Genomic DNA, 23415 nt, shown 5'->3' with positions numbered 1-23415 from the left:
GATCTACATATCTCCATCTGGAAGAGATCCACCAATCAATGATCAGGAAAATCATATTTGCTTTTCTTTTCTCTTCTTTCTTTCTTTCTGACTGGGAGATTTTCATAAGCTATATTATTCTGGGTTAACTAGAAAACAAACAATCAAAAAATAAAAGTGAAGGTGAATACTGTTGTCTTGTGGTCAGGCACCATTTGTAGGTGTTAAGAACAAGACCTGAGAAAGAACTAGTCTTTAAAAAAAGGAAGGCAAAAAAAAAAAAAAAAAAAAAAAAAAAAGGAAGGCATCTGAGGACTGAAGCCACGGTTTATACTCACTCCCTAAGCAGCAAGGGTTAGGCTGCAGAACCCCAATACTGGTGTCATTTAAATGGGAAAATAGTTAAGTCCCATTTAAATCCCAGAATCTAATTAAAAAAAAAAAAAAGAGAGAGAGAGAAAAAGCCTCTCATGATATACCAGAAATCACCCAGTCATTTATTTTTGTTATATACTAGAGATACAATGAACATATTTTTTGTACCAACATGTTTTATTGTGTTTCTGGACGCCTCCATTTAGAAAACAGGAGCCATGTTTTCATTGAGCTGTGGCTCCTCTTCCAACTTTAACCTAAGCTTAGTTTAAGGAAAACTTAGGTTGTACAATTATGTAACTGACTTTAATCAACACAGAGTAATTAATTATCCAGAGCCTCAAAACAGTAGGTAACTTTTTGAAAACGACTTAACACAAGCTACTTTGCAAAGTAAAAAATATGTTATGTGTTATTAACAGCTGTTTCTAGGAAATTTTCTCTGTGCAGTGCAAGCATCACAACATACTTCTCCTTTTCATTTTCTATTTTTGGGTATGCCTTAGAAAAGTAAAATTATATATAAACATTGTCAACTATTATATTCCTAAAGTCAAATAATGGATTATCTCCTCTAAGTATTTAATTTCTGCAATGACTAATTTTTAAAACTCTAAATTGCTACCCATGTAATTTAAAAACTGCACTGTAAGATGCCTTTTTATGGGTGGCAACAACTTAAAGGATCAAATGAATGTATACAACATGAAAGTATAAAATGGCATGGCTCCATAAGTACAAAAGTAGCCATATCTTGTCTGACTCCAAGTGCAGCCATACACATCTGTAAGTCCGCCGGGAAGTCTGGAACGCAGCCAGATGACTCGAGTACAAAGGCCTGAAGCAGATGTGCTGGACTAGGACTTACTTCAGCCCACGATGGCCACCTGGCAGAACTGCTGACACAAAACACTCCCGTGCCAGAATGAAGTTACAAATGGAAAGGCAGTCTCTTAACAGTGCTCACTGCTGTGCCCTAGGCTCAATTATATTCAAAAGCACAAAGTGTTAACATGTCACTTAAGATAACTCAACATCTTTGGTTTTCAAAGAAATATAGTACTTCAAAAAATAAAATTCATCAGCTTGCATTAACAAGTCATACACATGCCATGAAGTTTTACTTAACAGCTGAAGGTCAAGATGCCAGTGTGTGGAGCTATCTTCAGAGAACTTGGAAGGTAGCATGGTTAGGTCAGGCTAGATGTCATCAATGTCTTCATCATCATCTCCAATATCGTCAAACTGGATTTCATCATCATCTCCAGGACCAAATGTGTCCGTTTCATTGATTTTGGCATGTTCCGGAAGTTCTCCATAGGCCTTCAAACTTCTTGCTTCATCTGCGTTATACTTTAAGATTACATCAGCTTTGTTATCTTGATAGTCTCGTAGACCAATCAATATAATGTCCGAGGTATTTATCCAAACCTTTTTTCTCAGCTTCCCTCTTATGTGGCACAGCCTCCTCACACCATCAAAGCACATTGCTTCCAACCGTCCATTTCCCAGCATTTTGATCACCTGAGCATACTCCTGCCCATCCTCTTTAAACACCAACTCTCTTTTCTCAGATTCATTTTCATTTTTACCTCTGCGCCTGTTTTTGCCTCCTTTGCCTTTATTCTTTGGCATGATGGAAAGGGCAACCACAGGAGTCGAATGAGGGACTCCTGCTGACAGCAGCTGAGACTCCTTTCCAAGAACAACTATACTATTAGGATGGGTGGCAGAAGTATCTAACAGTGGTAGATCAGAAGCAACTGGGACACTGTGAATATAGAAGATCCACAGGCAGCAAACAGTGTTGCAGAGTCCTGGCTTCTGAGAGCTGAAAAAAAAAAAAATTTCTAGTAAATATTAAGTGACCGTGGTGCACAAGCTGGGCCAGCTCTGGGTTACACTGTGTTGTTTGGAATATTGGCTTCAACCCTCTGCCTAGCCACAGATTGCTCTAATGAAGCAACAGCCTTGACCTGAGTTAGTCCATTTTCATTTTAAATGCCAAGGAAGAATGGCTCCATATCTTGTTTACAAAAGTAAATACCATTATCTGCCAGCATATCAGGAGACACAAACTGATATTTTGTGCCAATAAATAACAAAGCCTGAAAACATACTGAATCTTATCAGAATAAAAGACACATGAGCTTAGTAAGCACACGACAGAACCCCCTTACCTGAGACTGTTAACAGAAGGTGGACCCAGAAGCCAAATATAACAGCATACTGACTATGTACTGACCAGTATCTTGGTCACCTGTCACAAACTCATCCAGGAATACTGGCACATCACATTGCAAAGGACTCCTGCTTCTTCTGTGCCAGCGCCAGATCTCCAGCTCCAGCAGTTTCCAATGGCTGACACTGTGCCACTTCAAACTGCCCCTGATGGCCTGCCACCAGAGCTCTACTTGATGTCTTTGCACTTGAGCAGCTGTTGTCTGGTGCCCTGCAGGCCTGCCCATGCTCTGTAGCAGCTCTCTGTCTTCAGGACTGCCCTTCTACGCTCAACATGGCAGCCTCTTTAACCCTTTCTTAACAAAGATATTACAACATAGACAGTGAGGTACACTGTGTGATCTAGGAGTTAATATTAGTAATTAAGGTAGAAATAAAAGAACCTGTAATTGTCAGAGATCAGCTATCAAGCAAATCTGGATTGCTTATATCAAATATAACTAATGTGAGCTTATGGATTTATTGTAGACAATAAATTCTAACACAATATCCATTTATGGCTCTGACAAAACACACTCACCATAGATACTCATGATAGATTTTTTTTTTAATTATTAAAAAACTGAGAAGCCGGGCGTGGTGGCGCACGCCTTTAATCCCAGCACTCGGGAGGCAGAGGCAGGCGGATTTCTGAGTTCGAGGCCAGCCTGGTCTACAAAGTAAGTTCCAGGACAGCCAGGGCTATACAGAGAAACCCTGTCTCGAAAAACCAAAAAAAAAAAAAAAAAAAAAAAAAAACAAAAACTGAAATATAACCTAGGTAGTGGTAGCATACACCTTTAATCCTAGCACTCAGGAGGCAGAGGCAGGTGGATTTCTGTGAGTTCAAGACTAGCCTGGTCTACATAGCTAGTTCCAGGACAGACAAGACTACACAGAGAAATCTTGTCTAGAAAAGCCCAAAACAAAAATGTGTATATATACACACACACACACACACTCCCATAGAACTTTTGATAAATTTATATTTTTGCTTCAAATTACTTTTGTGTTTGTATACATATATTTGTGTGTGTGTGTGTGTGTATGAACATGTTCCTGTGGAGGCCAGAGGTCAGCACTAGGGATCTTCCTCAATCACTCTCCATCTTGTTTTATGAGACAGCATCTCCCACTGAACCTGAAGCTCATGGGTCCAGCCAGAACAGCTGGTGAGTAAGCCCCAGGGATCCTCTTCTTGTCTCTGCCTCCTCAGCACTAGACACACTGGGTGGAGTGAGCCCGAATGCTGGGGATCAGGCACATGCTTGCAAAGCACTCTACCAACGACCCATCTCCCAGCCTCCTCCTCCTCTTTCAGTTCTTTAGGGGCCTTTACTGGGTCTTTCTATGCAGCTGAGGCTTGCCTGGAACTTGTGGTCCTCCTGCCTCATCCACTTTAATACTAGCTTATAAGAATAATAAAGAGTTTTTATTTTACTCTTCATACTGATTTCAAACTGATCTAGCACAACTTATCGAAAAAGAACATTTGAAACATAATCTTCTAATACACTGCAGTGGTATTTTTTTTTTTTTTTTTTTGTCTGTTTCCTGACATAGAATTTGACTACAGCTTTATGGTGTATCTTGAAATGTATAATCCATGCCCTCAGACTCTCTCTTCCACCTCTGCTTCACTATTTGCATTTGAAAATCAGCTTGCCATTTCCGCAAACAGAAAACCAAAAAAGTTATTTTTAAGTATTTTAATATTCTGATATTTATATAGAGATACAGCTGCTATTTTTGCATATTGAGCTTGTCCAGTGATTTTTTACTAAACTCAAAATTACAATCAGTACTGTGTGGAGTGGGGTGGAAGGCAGTTTGGATTTTACAAATATACATTTGCAAATAATAATTTTCTCACTGGCTTTTCAAACACTGTGCTTTATTTCTTCTTGCCATGCTATCTTGGTGAATTTTCTGTCATTTGCTTTTAAAATTTTCCAAACAAGGAGGCTAGAGAGATGGTTCAGTTGTTCTTCCAGTGGTCCTGAGTTCAATTTCCAGCAACCACATGGTGACTCACAACCATCTGTAATTTGATGCCTTCTTCTGGTGTGTGTCTGAAGACAGTGACTGTGTACTCATAATATATATAAAATAACAATCTTTAAAAAAAAAAAACTCCAAACACATTTTCCTGCTTTCTTTTCCTGGTTTACAATTTTCGAAGAACAAACTGTATATTATCAATTCCCTGGAATTTACTGAGTCTTACTTTATGGCCTAGTACATTTTTACAAATATCACATTTATTTATTACTAGATTAAGCCAGCCGCTCATTTAAGGTACACACCACAGTGTATAAACAGCCTCCTACAAGCACCCGTTCTTAGAATTATGTGGTTAGCAGCTATTCCACTTTTTAGCAATCCAGCTGCTTGACTGACATGGGCCACACGTCCGACTAGTGACATCTGGGTGTGATGCCACTGGCACCTCTCTTTGCTGCATATAAGGCATGGCTCCTCCAGTCGGGGACTGCAGTCAGTAGCCCACTCACTTCCTCTAAGTGTCCTTCCATTAACGTGAGCAAGCCCAAGGACGAGGGTTAACTAGCGCTACTCTCCTTGCAACTCAACAGTTAGACCTAAGCACAGAACCCAGCAATACTGTTCTGCTCTTCAGGCCAACAAAATACACTCACAACCATGAGTGTTCACATCAAGTCTGCCTATTTCATGTCTCCTTTCCCCTACTTATGATCCCCAGTGGGCCATCAGAATAACCCACAGGAGACAATATTTTAAAACGCATTATTGTAGCAGTCATGTTCCAAAGCTACTTGATTTCCCAATACCTTGTCATTCCAGGTCATCAGCAATGACAGTTGAGCAACAGTGCCCATTTCCCCCCCCTATATTCCTCAAATATTACACAACACAATCTAGGGTCTGATGCTATTTCAAAGATTCTGCTTTGATTTCTGGGGCAAAAGATGGTGCAGTCAAGTTGGGTAATATGAAGACAGAGATTGTTTACGGACATGCAATAACAAAGCCCACCACCGAGAACAGTGCAATTCTCTAGGACTATATGCAGTAGAGCTTCACAGTTAGTGAAAAAGGGAGGGATCAATAACTGGTCCAAGATAAAGATGCTCAGACAAAAAATTCTGACACCCTTGTTGACACTTCTGGGTTTTTTTGGCACAACTGCCTGTAGCTATGAGGCCTCATTTCCAGTCTCTCAGTCTGGGCACCCCCTACGCCCTACACACACACTTATGGCTATTTGAGGTCTTTGCATACCCATATGATTTTGCATATCATTATGATCCATTTATCAACTTCAACAAAGGTAACTAAATTTGGTAGAAAAATGCATTTGATCCATAGCTAATGATTTAAACTTTTTCATATTTATATATACAATATGTAGGTCTCCAGGCCCTACAAATATGAGGCTAACACCATATATTTGTAGTTCATGGTGACTCTATAGAATAGTTACTCTCTTCGTATCTCACTGGGGAGGAACGACAGTGGGAAAACAACTTAGGTTGTTCTTTCCATTTTCTTCTCTGTCAAACTGTGTGTGTGTGTGTGTGTATGTTAGGGAGGAAATGTTTGTTTCTTGTCTCCATTAGGCAGTGGGAAGGATTCTCTGAGAGCTAAATATCTGAGAACTGTGTTTTAACTTTGATCCTTAGCATTCCGAGCAACTGCTTGTGCAGTTAGTTCCCCCAACTACTGTGGAGGAACCTAAGGGACAAAGACCAGAGTCTTACTCAATTTGTGAAACACAGTCCTAGCCCTATGCTTCCTGGACCCAAGAAGAGCCGAGCAAACAAATCTTGAGAAAACACGGGCATTATACTGCTCAGCAATATGGAGGGCCAGGAAATAAGAAAAAAGCCCAACCCAACTCTTGGTCAAGGAGACACACGTGGGCTGGTGAGATGGCTCAGTGGGTAAGAGCACCCGACTGCTCTTCCGAAGGTCAGGAGTTCAAATCCCAGCAACCACATGGTGGCTCACAACCATCCGTAACGAGATCTGACTCCCTCTTCTGGAGTGTCTGAAGACAGCTACAGTGTACTTACATATAATAAATAAATAAATAAATAAATAAAAAAGGAGACACACGTGTATTAATACATTTCTTTCAACCTATACAATTAGCCTAAGTAAAGTCAGTAAGATCCAGTGTGAGTTGAGAAAACTGGTTTTGATCATTTCTGCTACAAATGAAACCTGGTGGGCTTCAAAATGAAGAAGCAAAACATGAGAATACTTGATATTACAATTCTGCATTTCGTATGTGTCAAGTAATGTGAGATACTGTTTCCATGAGCTTCTTATCTTCTTCTTATAGATGTGCCAAGTCTTTAAGACCCTGACTGCCCTTTCCTGGGGTTGTCTCCGTTATTTTTTGAGCTGTTAAATTTGAAAACTATGGTGTCATCTTGCTTCAGACTGAGTTCAAGCTTACTTCAAGCTTATAGTGAAAGCAGTGGGTTTTGGAAAGTCAGTGGGCAACCCGCTTAGCCACTCTGACCACTCTTGTGGGACTTGATGACAAGAAAATTCAACAAAAACATATGAAGCTGGGCTGGAGAGATGGCTCAGTGGTCAAGAGCACTGACTGCTCTTCCAGAAGTCCTGAGTTCAATTCCCAGCAACCACATGGTGGCTCACAACCATCTGTAATGGGATCCAATGCCCTCTTCTGATTTCTTAAGACAAGGACAGTGTACTCACATACAATATAAGTACACTGTACTTACATAAAACAAATAAATCTTTTAAAAATGTTTTAAAAAAAGGAAAAAATATATGAGGCAAATGACCCTACTAGGGAATGAACAATAAAGCCTTTGCAAAAAATAAAATTTCAATTTTCTACAAACAATTAACCCGGGTCTACTGAAATTAAATCATTACGTAGCACATGTCTCTATTTCCCTGTATGTGGGTGTCACAGCAGCCTTTTCTAGGCCACTCGTAACTGGGCTCTTCTGAATGGTAATGCATTGCCTAGTTCATTGATCTTAGCTGTCCCTAACCCAGCCCTGTATGAGGCTAAAAGACATTGCCTATTATTCATTCTTTCCACACCAATGTTATTGGATGGATAAGACATTTCATGCAAACCACCAGTTAAGCTCAAGAACTAAGATACTTTTCAGCTGCTTCCTACCTAAAATATGCATTTCTAACTATCTGCAGCTGTCAGTGTATAGTTTGCTTTCTAAGACAGAGGGCACTTTAAATAAAAGGCAATCAATCACATGACACAAGATAGCCCAGTAAATACACTGTCTGCAAACGCACACTACAAAAGCCTAGTACTTACAATGGCTAAAATAGCATCGCCACGTACATCAAACAAAAGCAAGGTTAGTGTAATTTATACAGCCATCATTCAGTTTCTCTACCATTCTATGACATCTCTTTAATAACCACAGTAATAACACTTAGCATGGTGTCTAGAAAATAGGTAATTATAGAATGGCACCTTACACTTCTCCAGGAAACTGCTTTCTGCTCTCCCCTAAAAAGATGCCAGTCTCCACTGTGTCCACAGCATCTTTCTGCCTCAGCTACCACTGCACACTGTTCTCCTAAGCATCCCTATCGATAATCTGTCACAGCTGACTCCGCAATGACTCACACCTCCCGCCCATCACCAGTCACCATGCACCAGCAGACACACTGCCATCAGCCACTACTGACATACTATATTTGCTGATGACTTTTCTTCCCCCAGATTAATCTTACTTCCATAGTTGTATAGCTCTATCTAATCTTATTGCAGCCAGAACGTTCTTTTTAACAACAGAACTATAATTGAGTCCTTTCGTAGTTTAATTTCTTTGCTGGTTCTCAACTGCCTTAGGAAAAATGCTAAATGCTCCAACACGACTCTAGAAGCAGCTGTTAGTATTCGTTACCCATTACCTAATCCCTCCTCATTCTCCTCTTTGTTGTTCTGCTATCTTTAGCAAGTTCTGCTCCAGTGTTTCAGCTCTGTTAAGTCTGTAAAGCTCAGAAGCAGAACAATGCAGCCTGGGTAGAAATCTAGTTAAGTGAACAGCACCACCTAGTGGTCACAATGCTGTTGGGGCAATGAGGTTTTCTGAAATACAAAGGCATTATTTCTTACTATCTTCTATTTCCATTTTGTTACACAAAACCTTCCAAATGTGGATTATAATACCAGGCTCATAACCCCAAATCTTAACTCTGCCATCCTGAGGAACTTCTACAGAGACGAGCAATGTGGTTTGACCACCACACCTTCTGATGACTTAACTACCTAGGTTAAGTGGCTGAATGCCCGGCTTCTAAGAGATTTCTTCCATAGTTTTCATCTCAACCATTGTTGGCAGTGGCTTCTGGCCCTCTTTTTTCTTGAGACAAAGGTGATCTGTGTAACTAAGCCATGACAGGGCTCCTTGTGGTGTTGTTCTTATGTTCACTATCAAGTAGGTTGTCACACTCACACATCAAATTTTGAACTTCAAATTTATTGTAGAAAAATTATAACCTGTAAAAGTACTCAGAGATTTAGGAAGTCAGACTCTAAGTGTCTGTCCTTTGGTGGGGTGTCTGTCTGTTTAGTTCTTGAACCAGAGATTATGAAAAGGGGCTGGGTTGATGGCTCAGCTGAAGGGCATGCCACACAAGCATGAGAACTGAATTCAGCCCCCAGAACCCACGAAAAGGCAGGGTAAGTGCCTTGTCCCTGGAATCCCACAACTAGGGAGTCAGAGGCAGGACCGCGGGCTTGCTAGCTAGCCTACCCAGTGCCATCTGTGAGGTCCTGGAAAAACGTGTCCCAAAAAACCAAAGTGGAGAGCAATCCAACACATCTGATATCAACTGCCGTCTTCCACATTTCTACATGAGTGGTGAATATTAGGTCTATCTGACATTCACTTTAAGAATAAGATGTTTGACAACTGTTACTAAAGAACAATCCATTAAACTCATGTAACGTATATGTGAGCACACTGTTGCTGTCTTCAGACACACCAGCAGAGGGCATCTGATCCCATTACAGATGGTTGTGAGCCACCATGTATGTGGTTGCTGGGAACTGAACTCAGGACCTCTCTGGAAGAGCAGTCAGTGCTCTTAACCACTAAGCCATCTCTACAGCCCCATGTGTTTTATATCCTGTAACAAACAACCACAAACTCAGTGGCTTAAAAAGAATAGAAACGTATCCTCCAACAGCTGAAATGAAGGTACTGGCTCACTCTGTCTGGAGGCTCTGCAGAGCCTGTCCTAGCTCCTCAGATTATGGACAGTTTTGGTTTTCCCTGGCTTGTCCACACATCACTCCAATCTATGTGTGTGCCTTTACATTCCCTATGTGTCTCTACCCTAAATCTTTATCTACTCATTGTATTCAGCATTCCCCCTAAATTCCGGATAATCTCTTCTGGAGATTAATTTAACTGCAACTGTAAAATAAAGTGCTATTAACAAGGATGGGAATGAGACCTTGGAAGTGGGTCTGAAGGGATCCAATTCCCCCACTATAAATAGGCAACACATTCTAAGTATAAAGTGTAACTACATTTTCCAAATAAAACCACAACAGTAAAGACAATGCTTTATATTTTTATAAATCTAGATTCATAGCCTCCTTCAGTCTGCTGTTTTGGTTCAAACACATCATGAAAACTCCAGGCTTGAACAACTACAGACCCTCTGAAAGACTTTCAGAAGCCTTTAGGGGTCTTCAGAAACCACTCTGAGAATCACAGCTTCAAAGTAAAAAACCTAAAGTGTACATAGAGTATGGTATAAAATTGTCCAAGTGAAACTTCCAGGCCACAGGCATTACATAATATACATATTACCTTCCGCTTTATTACATTAGGGTTACATTTCCAAGAACAGTGAACGTTGTAGAACAGCTGAACTTTGAAATCTTGCCTGTTTGGTGATACTTAATTGTAATATTAATTGTAATATTGAAAGTGATACTGCACTGTGATTCTTTTATTATTACTTTTAGTTTCGGGGACTTTAGTTACATTACCCTCCCTCTCAGACCCTCCATATTACACTGAGATTTTAATCTTATTTCTTTTCTGTTTATTTGTATGGTCATCTTAAGAAGAAAGGGCGGTTCCCACCCCCCCACCCCACCCACGTAGCGCTGGGGCCTTGAACACTCTCTACTGGTGAGCTACGTTACCAGCAACAAGGTAAGAGTACCATTCATTACCTGTCCAAGATCACAGGCAGAAAACAGAACCTCTATTTTCACTGACAAATTCAATTTTCTTTTCACTCACCTACAAAATAGTACTTCGGTTTCTGGCCTGGTTCTCCGGAAGGTGTGGTCTCCTCCGGAGTCTGGAAGAAATGAAAGGAATGTGACCTTAAGCCGCCTTACCATTTGCCCCAGCAGAAGCTTTAAGTGCCCCAGGCTGCTGAGTGGACTTCCGGCTCTGGTTCTACTCACCCCACCCAAGCCTTCCTCAGGGCCTAGCCTCGCTCCTACCTGCCTGTTATTTCCTCCTTATAGAATCTCTTTATTAATCCTCAGCAGCCTGGAGCCCATCCTGACTCTTTCATTAAAAAAAAAAACCCAAAACCCAACAACCACAACAAAACAACAAACCAAAACCCGGGAACACCTGATTCCTGTTCCGCACGTGGGAAGCGTATAAGGAAAGCCCTGTAAGAAACGCCATGTTGATCAGAGGCAAATTAGTTCCTTTGCTGCTGTTGGTTCCTTAGCTCCCTAATCAATAAAACAGACGCACTATCACTGATTGTTTGAAGGGTGGAAGGAGCTTGCTAAGAGATGCTCAACGGATGGTTGTTTTAATTTAACCGAAACTTACCGTGTGCTTACCACGTGCCAGCCGCTCTCTCCTACCTGCCTTTTCCCAACACTGAATCGAGTAATAATCCGCATTTATCTTAGGCAGTACTGTTTACTATTCAGCGCTGCTTAGACGAAAGCAGAGGGCTTTAGCATCCAGGCCCAGGTCAGCGGGCCGGAAGGTAAAGATCAGGGATTAGACGGTCTTAGTCTTGTCCTCATCTCTGAGAACATGTGCTTTCTGCCTAAGCTGGCCTCCTCCAAATACGAAACCTCCTGCCAACTAGAAAGCTCTCTACCGCCGGGGAGTAGCCCCTGCACCCCTAAAGTGAGCTCTCGAGAGTCCCTCGGGGATCCCCCAAACTTGGTACTCACAGTGACCAAAATGCAGCGGGACCCCCTTCCCGTCACAGCCGGACGAGCAGACAGACGACGCGCCCTTCCTAGGCAACGGCCAGCCACGCCCCTTTCCGTCGACTTCCCGGCACTGGCCCCGCCCCTCGTCCCAGGAGCGCCGCCCACGCACCGCGGAGGCCTCACGAGCTTCCACGTCCTCACTGCAACGCCTCGCCTTCCCACCCCCCGCCCGCCCCCCGGATACCACATCCGGGTCACTAGAGCCCGTCCCGGTCCCGCCCCTTCCGCGTAGGTGCTCGCTGTACTTCCGGTCAGCGAGGCCTCTTCCTCCGCCGCTTTGCCGGGTCTCCCTGCCCACTGCCCCTCGGGTCTTCCCGGAGCGGCGCCCGCAGCTCCGTGCGTATCTCTCCGGAAGCCCGCGGTCGCTGTTCGCCTCGCCGCACCGCTTCACCGAGGCTCGCGAGCCGGGAGGGGCTGGGCCCTGCCGCGCGCGTTGAGGCCCCCGCAGCTCCGTTGAGGCCGCCGCGCTGCCAGGATGCCGCGGCCGGGGTCGGCGCCGCGCTGGGCGGCCGCCGCGGGCCGTTGGGGTTGCAGGCTGCTTGCTCTACTGCTGCTCCTGCCGGCTCCGAGCGGCGGCTCCGAGATCACCTTCGAGCTGCCTGATAATGCCAAGCAGTGCTTCTACGAGGACATCACTCAGGGCACTAAGTGCACCCTGGAGTTCCAGGTACTACGGTCCCTGGCCAAGAGTCACCTCGGTAGCCTATGCGGGACGTTTTGGCTTTTCTTTTCCGAGCTCAGAGAAAGAACTGTTTGTGAATTCCAGAAATGCTTCCTTGTGGCTGTAGCATTCCCCAGTGCCACTCATAGAATTGAAGCGGTATTAAATAAATTAAATTCTTTTTAAAAAGCTGTTCCAGGGCACAGATGCCCAGTATCCGCTCCCTACTCCTGTAACCCACAGCTCCAGTTTAATCGGATTTGACAGCACACATGATCTTTTCGTTTTCCGGTCTTTGGGAGGGTTGGGTTGGATTGGGTTTAGGACTTTTGGTTTTGTATATAACACCAGGACAATTTCCTTACTGCAGAGATGATTGGAAGCGCTCTGTTAAGAGGATTTAAAAAAAAAAAAAAAAAAAGACGGTCGGTCTGTCAAGTGTTGTAAAAAAAAAAAAAAAACTGATAAACCAGAGGCCCCTTTGTAGTTTTGGGACAATGTAAAAATACAATGTATTCATCAGGAGCCTGAAGCAATCTACCAGGTTTTTGTTCAGTTTTGTTTTGATTTGATTTGTTCTGTTTTTGTTAATTGGCTCATTTAACATTTCCAGCAACTCGAGTACTAGGTCACCTGTAAGGAGCTACAGGGAGCTCTAACACCTCTGGCCTCTTCAAAGGCCTGCACTCATATGCACATGTCGTCGTCGTCGTCGTCGCCCCCCCCGACAAACCCATAAACATAATTGAAAATAATAAAAATCATTTTTTACTAGAAGTGACAATAGCTTAGACTAGGTTAGTATTAGTGGGGAAGGAGAAAAGCGAAAGGTAAAAACAAAAAGGCTTGATAATAATTTGTGTATGATGAGGGAGGGAGAGAAGTCTAAAGATCAAAAGAGAATTAAGGATATATGTGTATCAATTCCCAATATATATAATTACAAAGGAATTATAAACTGTAACCAGAGTATCCTTTATTTAAACTTAATATACACTCGTTGAGTTTTTATGTCTGTATCTGCAATACTTGGTGCTATATAAGAAGTTTAAAAACTTTGTTATATATACAGTATGCCAAATGTTTCAGATATGTTAGTTAATTATCAAGAAAACTGATGAGATAGAGAAGTGTTTTTATTCCTTTTGATTAGTGAAGCAGAATCCAAGCCGGACTTAGACCCAAACTTAGAAGTCATACAGGACAGCCAGGGCTATACAGAGAAACCCTGTCTCGAAAAAAAAAAAAAAAAAAAAAAAAAAAGAAGTCATAGACTGATAGTCTCAAGATGAGCTCCATATTGTACTGCCTCCTTAAGGCCTAGAGCAGACATGGTGCAGGGCTAGAAGTTCACACAGGCAGAATGCTGGCCGGGACAGGAGGATCATCGGGAAATTTAGTGGTGTAGCTGATCCTTGAGCTGCACACGGAAGGATAGCTAAGGTTTGTTCTGCAGTATGGCAGAGGAGGAAAGGGCACACTAGACAGGTAAGTTTGTGAGAGTCCCAACAGGCCTGACATTAGCTTGAGCTCTCATGCTAAAGTTTAAGCAGGTGACACTGAAGTAAGAATAGTTTTGCTTTGTGACTGTGGAACGTGCCAGTTGTAGAAGGTGGTTTTGGACTAGTTGGTCTTTTTGTTTGTTTCCTGTAAAAGCAAGATTTGTGCTTGGTCTCTTTGAGCTCCCACAGCCCAATTCCTGCCCCAGACCTCTGCTTAGTTTAGTTACTTATGCCTGTATGACCAGAAGACAACCTAAAAACCCTCAGCTCTGGTTGCCATGGTCCAGATCTGAGAGGAAGTACATCTGGCCCAGACCTCAAAAGGGGAGAGCAAAGGCCCAGCCCTGAGCTCCTCAGATCTCTGGCTGTGAGAGAGCCTTTGGCAATGTTGTTTTGTATTTACATTTTCTTGTAATAATCTAGATTTACAAGCATCGCAATTTTAGATCCTGTGATTCTTTGGCAAGCAAGTTCTGTTGAAACCCATTGAAAAACAGATGTAAGGTAGTGAGCATCTGAAGTCTGAAGCTTACTGATACAGAGCTGCGACAATAATGAGCAGGACCTCGCTGAGGCTTGGGGTGATATGAGGGAATGCTGTCTGGACTTTTGATAAGTTATAGTGAGTTTTCAAGAGATTTTAAGTGTTTTTTTTTTTTTTTTTTTAAGCTGAAGGATGAAAAAAAAAGATAGGACCCCTCACCGCCCCACCCCCCAGGAGAAATCGCAGGTTGCCATCTAATACACTAAGATTTCGGGAAATTTTACTGCTAAATGTGCTAATGTGCTCAGGACAACACAGCCCTGCTACCAGGTTGGGAGTCTCCAGATTAGGAGAGATTAGGCTTGAGAGCCTGTAGGCATTTGGGACAGTGGTATATAATGGATTCGTAGTGGAAGACCTAGGAGATCAAGAAAGGGCTGTGATCATGTGGGCCGGTGATGAAAGCTGAGTTTGATGGTACCCAGTCCTAGGTAACCAGACAAATTTAGAAGAGATATTATTGACCAAAATAAGATTGGTTTTAAAGTTTGGTGGAACCAATGTGGCTGGTAATTGATTCTGGGTTTTTTTGGGTTGTTTTATTCAAAGAACTGTGGTCATGTATAAATAGAAATAATTTGAATATAGTCATTTTGCTCTTGGAAGAAAGGGTATTTACTTTTAGAGAGTGGGATCAGTGCCCAGTTTATAAAATGCTTTTTAAGTTGTAGCCTCAACCCTTGTTATCTGGCTATGTGTGCTGGCACACGTGTTGTCCAGCTCCTTTGGAGCTGAGGTGATGGATTACAAGTTTATAGCTGGCCCATATATAGTTCTAGCACTAAGGAGGCAGAGGCAGGCAGATCTCATGATTTCAAGGCTAGCCTGGTCTACAGATAAAGTGATAGGATGGCCAAGGTAACACAGAGAAACCCTGTCTCCAAAGAAACAAAAAAACTGGGCTGGCCAGCTAAAGGCTAACAACCAAAACAAGTTTATAGTCCTTCTGGTCAGTTTAACAAGATCTTGTCCAAAAAACAAAAGTAACTAAAAACAGAGGCATAATGTTTACATCACATGTGTAAGGCCCTAGTCTTAATCCAAAGTAAGCATTCATTCATTCATTCATTCATTCATGCTTGTACTTAGTACAGGTATATACTCATATGTGCATAATATAGCTCTCTAAGTGCAAAATTATACCTCATATAATTATTGAAATGATCTTGTAACGTAATTCCATTAGTCATCATCTCAATGAAATCATAGAAATTTCTTTGAAGTCTGAACTTTGACGTCTTTGTTTTATTGATGTACAATGTCAATACTATGTCAACGAAGTTACTTAAAGCCTGTACCGTCCACTGACGGAGTTAGGGATTACCAAAACTATTGTCTCTCCCCATCTTCTTTTTAACCTAAGTTCTAGGTTAAGGCTAAGAGCTATATCAAGAAGCACAGTGATCTGAACGGTCAGTAGAGTTACGTTTTCTCTCCTGTTAGGAGAGAACCTCTTCACTTCTTGTAAAGCTTTAGTTGAACAGAAATCTTTATGTGTGTTTCATCCAATGGTGAAAATCGGGATCCGTGAAATTGTGATGGGAAGACTTCTGCATATAGCTTTATTCTTCTGCTTATAGCTTTATTGTTGTTTTAGCAGGAATCGGGTTGAATTTTTATGTGTGTTAGCTATAGTGATGTCTCTGTAAATGTCTCACAGGTGATTACTGGTGGTCACTACGATGTGGATTGTCGATTGGAGGATCCTGATGGCAAAGTGTTGTACAAGGAGATGAAGAAACAGTATGACAGTTTCACCTTCACAGCCTCCAGAAATGGGACGTACAAGTTTTGCTTCAGCAATGAGTTTTCTACTTTCACACACAAAACAGTGTATTTCGATTTCCAAGTTGGAGAAGACCCACCTTTGTTTCCCAGTGAGAACCGAGTCAGTGCCCTTACCCAGGTAAATAAGAAAGAGCAGAAGAGCACTGGTTAAAGGAAGGAGGGGCACATAATCTAATGCTGGATAGTCACTCCTAGATGATGTTGAATTTTTATGCTAAAATCTAAATTCAGCAGGTGAGGCATTTGAAGAGAACTTGAGACTTGTGATGGAACCTGGTGTTAAGATAGGTTATGAACGTCCTCTATGTAAAAGAAAGGAAGAAACATTGTCATAGGTTGGAAGTCACAGCTAGCTTTTCATTGCTGTGACAGAGACCTAAAGATGATCAGCTTAGCAGGAGGAAAGGTTTATTTTGGTTAGTGGTTTCGGAGGTTCAGGCTCTGGTCAATTAGCCTATGGAGAAGCAGAACAGCCATGGCCAAGACTGCTCATTAAAGCCAGCTGCTCATCTTCACACAGCAAAGAGAGAAGCCTTTCAAAGCCTTTCCCCAACGACATCACCCCTTCTGTAGGCGTGGTCTGGAGCTGTACTTTTTTGGCTATTTTATTAGGTTCTTATTTCTACCACCTTTCCAACCCTTATTCCGCCCTAATTTCTTCTAACCCCCTGACACAAGGTAGGAGAAAAAGAAGGTTGGAGGGGAGAGGGGACACAGATCTCATTAGACTACTTCCTGATGATTAGGGTGTCGAGTTCCCTGGAGCAAGTCTAATGTAAATAGTCAGCAAACAGCAATTACAAAGCAGCAGACACTCTAGGCCCTCTTAGGGCTCTCATGATTATACCTCCTAAGAGTCTCCAGAATTCCAGATGTAAAACATCTGCAGGTGGCAAAAATCACACTCCTCCTAGAGCACCAGACGATCAGTGACCGTGGACAAACTAATGCAGCCCCATATCCCACACCGCGGATGAAAACAAAAACTACTTACATAATAGAACTGGATTTGTAAAGAAACCAAAATTCTCACTACACTTCCCCCTTTTAGTGCGAAAAATGGCTTTTTCTCTAACATCAATCAACTATATGCAATAAGAACAATTATGAGAACCATCAGGTAACAGTTATATTTACAATGTCCAGTCGTTTTGTATTCGACAACTGTGGAGAAGTACTCTCCTATCTATCCTATCTTGGTGAGTCTAAAGTTCTGCACCTAAATGACTTCGTTCTTATAACTTGCATTTATCAACCTAAAAACATCTTTTCAGATCTTAAAACATTTTCTTAGATCCTAAACAACTTAAGCTTTTATGCCTTTAGTCTCTAATAAGGAAAACTGTTAAGACAGTAGTTAACCAGTCTTCAGCCCCATCCGAGACCTGAAAAGAATAATCACCTGAATAAACAGGAAGTACAGAGCAAGCAGCTTCCAAAACTATAGAAATGACAGACTGCTGGCTCCCTGCTCAGTCATCCAAGGTTCCTCTCTATTGGTGGGATAGCTGATCTTCAGCCAACAGGCCCAGAATATCTGACAGACCTATCTGTGATGCAGGAATTTTGAAAGACTGTCCTCCCTTGTCTCTGCAAAGTTGGACAAGTGACTCCCAGTGTCCTGCTTGTCCACAGTTTGGACAGCGTGTTGTCAGCAGTCAAGGTAAGGGCAGTTGCTTACCCAGTAGCCATCATTGCCTCAGATGAAGCAAGCTCCAGGTAGAGGTTCTTCAGTGCCTATTATCTTCTTTGAAGTGGGTTCTGTCAGAAAAGCCTTTATTACTAAAACACCTTAAATGCCATATTCTGCAGATCTCTGAAGTGTTTGAGGGCCATGTATCTACTTAAAGTACATCTGAATAGAAAAACGTTGGCCTTGGGTCAAAAAGCACTGTGGTGGGTATTAATACATGCAGAAAAAACTCATACACATAAGGAAATTAAAAAAAAAAATCTTAAAAAAAAATTTGTTCTAAATCATTAGGAAAGTAGAACTAAAGATGACACAAGATCAGCGTCTTAGTCAGGGTTTCTATTCCTGCACAAAGCATCATGACCAAGAAGCAAGTTGGGGAGGAAGAGGGTTTATTCAGCTTACACTTCCACCTTTCACCAAAGGAAGTCAGGACTGGAACTCAAGCAGGAGCTGATGCAGAGGCCATGGAGGGATGTTACTTACTGGCTTACTTCCCCTGGCTTGCTCAGCTTGCTTTCTTATAGAACCCAGGACTACGAGCCCAGGAATGGCACCAGGAGGGCAATGGGCCCTCCCCCCTCTTGATCACTAATTGAGAAAATGCCTTACAGCTGGATCTCATGGAGGCATTTCCTCAAGGGAGGTTCCTTTCTCTGTGGTGACTTCAGCTTGTGTCAAGCTGACACAAAACCACCAGTACAATCAGCCATGCATTAATAAGTTTTGATATGGGACTCGCTGTTTTGTTCTTTGAGTGTATAAGAACATTTCACTTTAAGGGTTTAAAAATAAACCTACATTTCAAAAATGATAGAAATAGGGATAAATTTAACTTAATTTCAGTAATTTTCTCTAGGGCACCAATTGTTAACTCATGGTCCTTGACATAATCCGAGTGGTTCTTACGCACTGACTGCTTATCTTGCCTGTCAGAAGGTCTTGTGTAGTCCAGGCTAGCCTGTAACTCACCGAGTCGTCCAGACTGATGTACTTGAGCCTGGATCCTTAGCAAAACTTCCCGGCACTCAAATTACGCGTGTGCATACCTGGCTGTAAAGTTTCAATAAACAGGTTATTTCCTAATGTCTGGATGCCTTAATTAAAAGTAAGACACAGTAGATTTGTCTTCTACGTTTTCCCTGCATGATTTGTGAAATAAAATAGTAATGGATCCTGTATTTTATCACCAGGGTTTGGTTTTCAACAGCAGAACATCAAACCCTGCTGTATATAAAGAAAAGTATAATCATTTTAAATCAGATTATAACAGTCATACCAAAAAGTAAAATGTCAACAATGTGGAGCCTCAAGCCTGTTAACAATGATACTGAAACTTGAATGCACTGGGAACAGGGGTATTGGTTTAGTTACTGGCACAACAGAGACTTAGTGAAGAGATAACTTTAGAAAGTTATTGAAATCAATGAAAATTGTATCATTATTAACTAAAAGTTCTATGGTAGATTCTTTTCCCCCATAAAATTAAGCAGTGCAGAATAGGGGTTGGCTGCACTTCAGGTTACTCTGATGCTAGAGAGATGGTTTAGTGCTCATGAGCACTTGCTGCTCTTCAGAAGACCCAGTGTGGTTCCCAGCACCCACCGACTGGCTCACAACTCTCTGTAACTTCAGTTCCAGGGGGTCCAGTACCCTCTTCTGGACTCGTGGCACCAGGCGGGTACATGGTGCACATGTGTGCATGCCAGACACTCATGCGTACCTACAGATAAAAAGTTGAAGGATAAAGGACCTTCTCATACTGCTTTCAGATTCAAAAATTAGCTGAAGATTTTGATAATATTCCCCCCCCCCTTTTTTTTAAAGTTTCAGAAAGCTTTGATTAGCTGGTATGTTGGCTTTGACCCGTGCTCCCATTATTGGTGAACTTACCCTCTATTGTATTCTTTTAGTTATAAGAATTTTGAATTTTAGTAGTTACACTAATACGAATGTTCACTTTTGTTAGTTTTGTGTCCCATCTACCGCCTTCATTGTGCCATAGCTGTGGCATCCTGGTTTGGGGAAAACACACACCTATGTCAGAAGTCGTCCCAGGGTTCTGAGTAGAAGAGCTTCGTTACCAGGGCGACTGCTATGGGTAAACTGAATGCCAGTTCTCCCCAGCAGCGGTAAAGCAGTGAGAAACAGGTAAAAACAGGAGAGTGTGCCAGCTACAGACAGAGCAGTGTTAAACTAACTGGACACTCTTCTCTTTAGATGGAATCCGCCTGCGTTTCCATTCATGAAGCTCTCAAGTCCGTCATTGACTATCAGACACATTTCCGGCTCCGGGAAGCTCAAGGCCGAAGCCGAGCAGAGGATCTGAATACAAGAGTGGCCTATTGGTCGGTGGGGGAAGCCCTCATCCTTCTGGTGGTTAGCGTAGGGCAGGTGTTTCTTCTGAAGAGCTTTTTCTCAGATAAAAGAACCACCACAACCCGCGTCGGATCCTAACTACGCTTCGAGATGCGCCATTGCCACCATAACGTTACTCTCCTCAGTTTTAGGTACTGAAGAACTTAACATTGGCAGCATTCTAAAACCCTACTCATACTTGTTGGGAAAGAGGTACAGTGCATATCCCCATGGGGAGAGGACACCTTTTTTATTTGTAAAGGTGGAAAGTTTTGGACCTTAATGCAGCTATTCATATGAAATCTCTAACACCAATGATCTACTTTTTCTTGGTTTATATGTACTCTTCCTACACTAACCTTTGTATTCAGATTCCTTTTAGCCATTCAAAAGTCCTTTTCTTAATAGGTAGCTGACACTTTAAAAAGAAACTTAGATTTATTGTCTGTGTGTATTACAGAGGAAGAAAACTGCCTTTTAATTGTTTATAGTGAATAAAGTTGTGTTTTTAAGAAAACCAAATGTGATTAACTGTAGCCAAGCCCTATTCTGCACTGCTTAATTTTACAGGGGAAAGAATCTACCATAGAACTTTTAGTTAATAGTGACACAATTTTCATTGCTATATCATGATATAATTTATTTCATGCTAGTTTGAAAATGTACAGTTTTTTGGGTTTTTTTTTCCTCCATTCTATGATTTATAACTAGCTATGTTATTTGTTTAAAAATGTTACAACCACATAGAAAATGGCATAATAGACTTAAAAATCAGACTGTTGTAACTGTTAGGATAAAGAATACTATGAGACACTATGGTGTGGTAAATTTGAAATAGGGACATTTTTAGTGAGTTCTCTGTCACTGCATTCCTGGGCTTTGATAAAGAAGAGAGGACCCGAGTCGTGTGAGCATTCTGGTGAACTTGTTCTTGGTTGAGCCATTGCCAGCATAGGCCAGCAGTTCTGAGCTCGTGTCACATAAAGTGCCATATGTCTTATCCTCACGGTGTAATGCACTGCGTTCATTTTCATCTCTCTCCATTTTGTCTTGTTTCTGCAGTCTAATTAACAGCTCTACAATTAAACATTTACAATGCTGTGCATGTTTACAATCCTGTGTAAAGATGTTTAGAATTGGTTTGTATTGTTTGTGTCTTGTACCTTGTGTGGATTAAGCTGATTGAAGTGAGATTTTGATCCAAGTATTCAGAATAGAATACATAATGTGGGAAATTGTATAGGTAAGAAAGCTTTTCTGCCTTTTTAAAAATTAAAAAACCCAGCAGTTGCTTTTCAGCCATGCCTCTCTTCACCACAGGTAACGAGCTATAAATGAGTCTCCTCTCCGGTTGTAGAGACTTTAACATATGACACCATAGGATAATGACTGACTAGCAATTCTAGTCACTTAACCATTACTGACGAGAAGTTAACTAAGCCATCTTAAAATGCGCCCAGGGGCAGGCGCAGGCACACATGCTTCTGCATGCAAGAGCAAGATGAATTCAAGTTGTCTTGCTTACTATTTCAGATGTCACAGTGAAGGAGTAACCATGTTTCAACCTTTGAGGATTCTCGAAGATCAGATCACTACTCCTTAGACGCTGATAAACAGATTAAGAAGAGAAGTTTAAAACTTTGCAGACTCACCGTTTGAGTTGTCGTATTGAAGTCCTCTGGCTTTTTAAATGTTCCGTCTACTTAGTCGTGAATGTTTTAAGCACCAATGTTAATGTGATTGCTAAGCACGGGCGTATGTAAAGTTCGATGTCTGCTTGCCAGTAGACTCTGGATACTTACACTGTAATTAAATGGAGTCAGGTATAGATTTTGCTAGGTTTGGCATACACAATGCCTGCATTTAATCTGTGCCTCTCAAAATGTCCTGATAGTAAACTATTACTATAAATCATTTTTAATGAGACTATTGAGTCAAACTTGAAATCACCAGTTACCCAGTGTCAGGAATGGTATGAATTCAGCTTCATCTCTCAGTAGCTGGCTAAATTTTGACAGCTATCTGTTCTGTTCTGCTATGATTATATAAGAAAATAGATACCCACACATAAATGCTGTAAGATGTTTTTCTTCCTCCTATGACACGATTCATAGCTGGTCTTTTTTCTGTAATTCTTACATAAGTTGTTGAGGAGTTTGAATTTCCCAAATATTTTTGTTTGGTCATGACTCAATACATATTTGAATATCATAATTGTATATATTTTTAAAGTAGAATAAATAATGGAAAGCAACTTGATACATGAGTTTATACTGAAATTCAACTGGATAAAGATATGTTTTACAATATTGCTTAGCTAATAATCTAAACATTCTTTTATCTATTAAAAAACATAGTTTGTGGCTCACAACTTTTCCTCTGGGCTAAGTAATCACCTTGAAAATACAGTGGACTGAAAAGCAGTTTATTGAAGGGTTTCATTTATATCTCTGAACTATCCATTTTTTTTGTTTGAATTTCTAAATGTAAAATTTATGTTTAAATAGGATAAAGCTGACTGTTGACTTTTGTTTTCAAAAATTAGACAAATTAATATATAAATAATTCAAAGGATTTTTGTTTACTTTGAAAAAGAATTTTCTCTGAATTAAAGATGGTTCCACAGGATTACAGCAATCAGTTCCATGTAAAATAAAAAGAAAAAAATTCAGCAAATTGCCTTCACTTGTTTCTATCAGGATTTAATTCTTTCTTAAACTCCTTAAAAGACCATATAGCTCACCCTACTGTTTTAGGGTGGTCAGTGTTGCCATGTCAGCTTAAATAGTTTCAGGTGTGATGGGGAGACAGTGTTTTGAGATTGCAAGGTGTATAGAAAGTAGCCAGGTGTGGTAGTGCATGCCTTTAATTCTAGCACTGGGAGGCAGAAGCAGGCAGATCTCTATTTCATTCTCTTTATTCCCTACTACAGCAATAATATTTAATGTTGCTGTTTATAGCCACGTGTGATGCCACACGCCTTTAATCTCACCTAGAGGCAGGCAGACCTTTAGTTTAAGGCCAGCCTGGTCTTTGTTGTGAGTTTCAAGATAGCCGGGGCTACCTAAGAAAGAC

General features: G+C 41.3%; 2 protein-coding genes across 2 annotated transcripts; one reads left to right on the top strand and one right to left on the bottom strand.

Annotated features, from left to right (window-relative positions):
- Positions 1 to 77: 77 nt before the first annotated feature.
- Positions 78 to 11880, bottom strand: LOC110284675 (eukaryotic translation initiation factor 1A). Its single transcript, XM_021150518.3, has 3 exons — positions 11753 to 11880; positions 10842 to 10902; positions 78 to 2185 (listed from the first exon to the last, which is right to left on the bottom strand). The coding sequence occupies exon 3, from the start codon at positions 1987 to 1989 to the stop codon at positions 1555 to 1557; it is 435 nt and encodes a 144-aa protein (XP_021006177.1). The 5' UTR covers positions 1990 to 2185; positions 10842 to 10902; positions 11753 to 11880; the 3' UTR covers positions 78 to 1554.
- Positions 11881 to 12009: 129 nt separating this feature from the next.
- Positions 12010 to 23016, top strand: Tmed7 (transmembrane p24 trafficking protein 7). The gene is made up of 3 exons (XM_021150629.2): positions 12010 to 12461; positions 16162 to 16407; positions 20203 to 23016. The coding sequence occupies exons 1-3, from the start codon at positions 12270 to 12272 to the stop codon at positions 20437 to 20439; spliced, it is 675 nt and encodes a 224-aa protein (XP_021006288.1). The 5' UTR covers positions 12010 to 12269; the 3' UTR covers positions 20440 to 23016.
- The last annotated feature ends 399 nt before the right edge of the window (positions 23017 to 23415 follow it).

Source organism: Mus caroli, unplaced genomic scaffold (genome assembly GCF_978045245.1).
Source record: "Mus caroli unplaced genomic scaffold, Mus_caroli_1 scaffold_19, whole genome shotgun sequence".
Classification (NCBI taxonomy): Eukaryota; Metazoa; Chordata; class Mammalia; order Rodentia; family Muridae; genus Mus; species Mus caroli.
This window is presented reverse-complemented; position numbering and strand designations above follow the sequence as displayed.

Coding starts and splice junctions, on each gene's coding strand:
- LOC110284675 (XM_021150518.3), bottom strand. CDS start 1,989: ATGCCAAAGAATAAAGGCAAAGGAGGCAAAAACAGGCGCAGAGGTAAA.
- Tmed7 (XM_021150629.2), top strand. CDS start 12,270: ATGCCGCGGCCGGGGTCGGCGCCGCGCTGGGCGGCCGCCGCGGGCCGT. Junction 12,462..16,161: donor AGTGCACCCTGGAGTTCCAG/GTACTACGGTCC, acceptor AATGTCTCACAG/GTGATTACTGGTGGTCACTA. Junction 16,408..20,202: donor GAGTCAGTGCCCTTACCCAG/GTAAATAAGAAA, acceptor TCTTCTCTTTAG/ATGGAATCCGCCTGCGTTTC.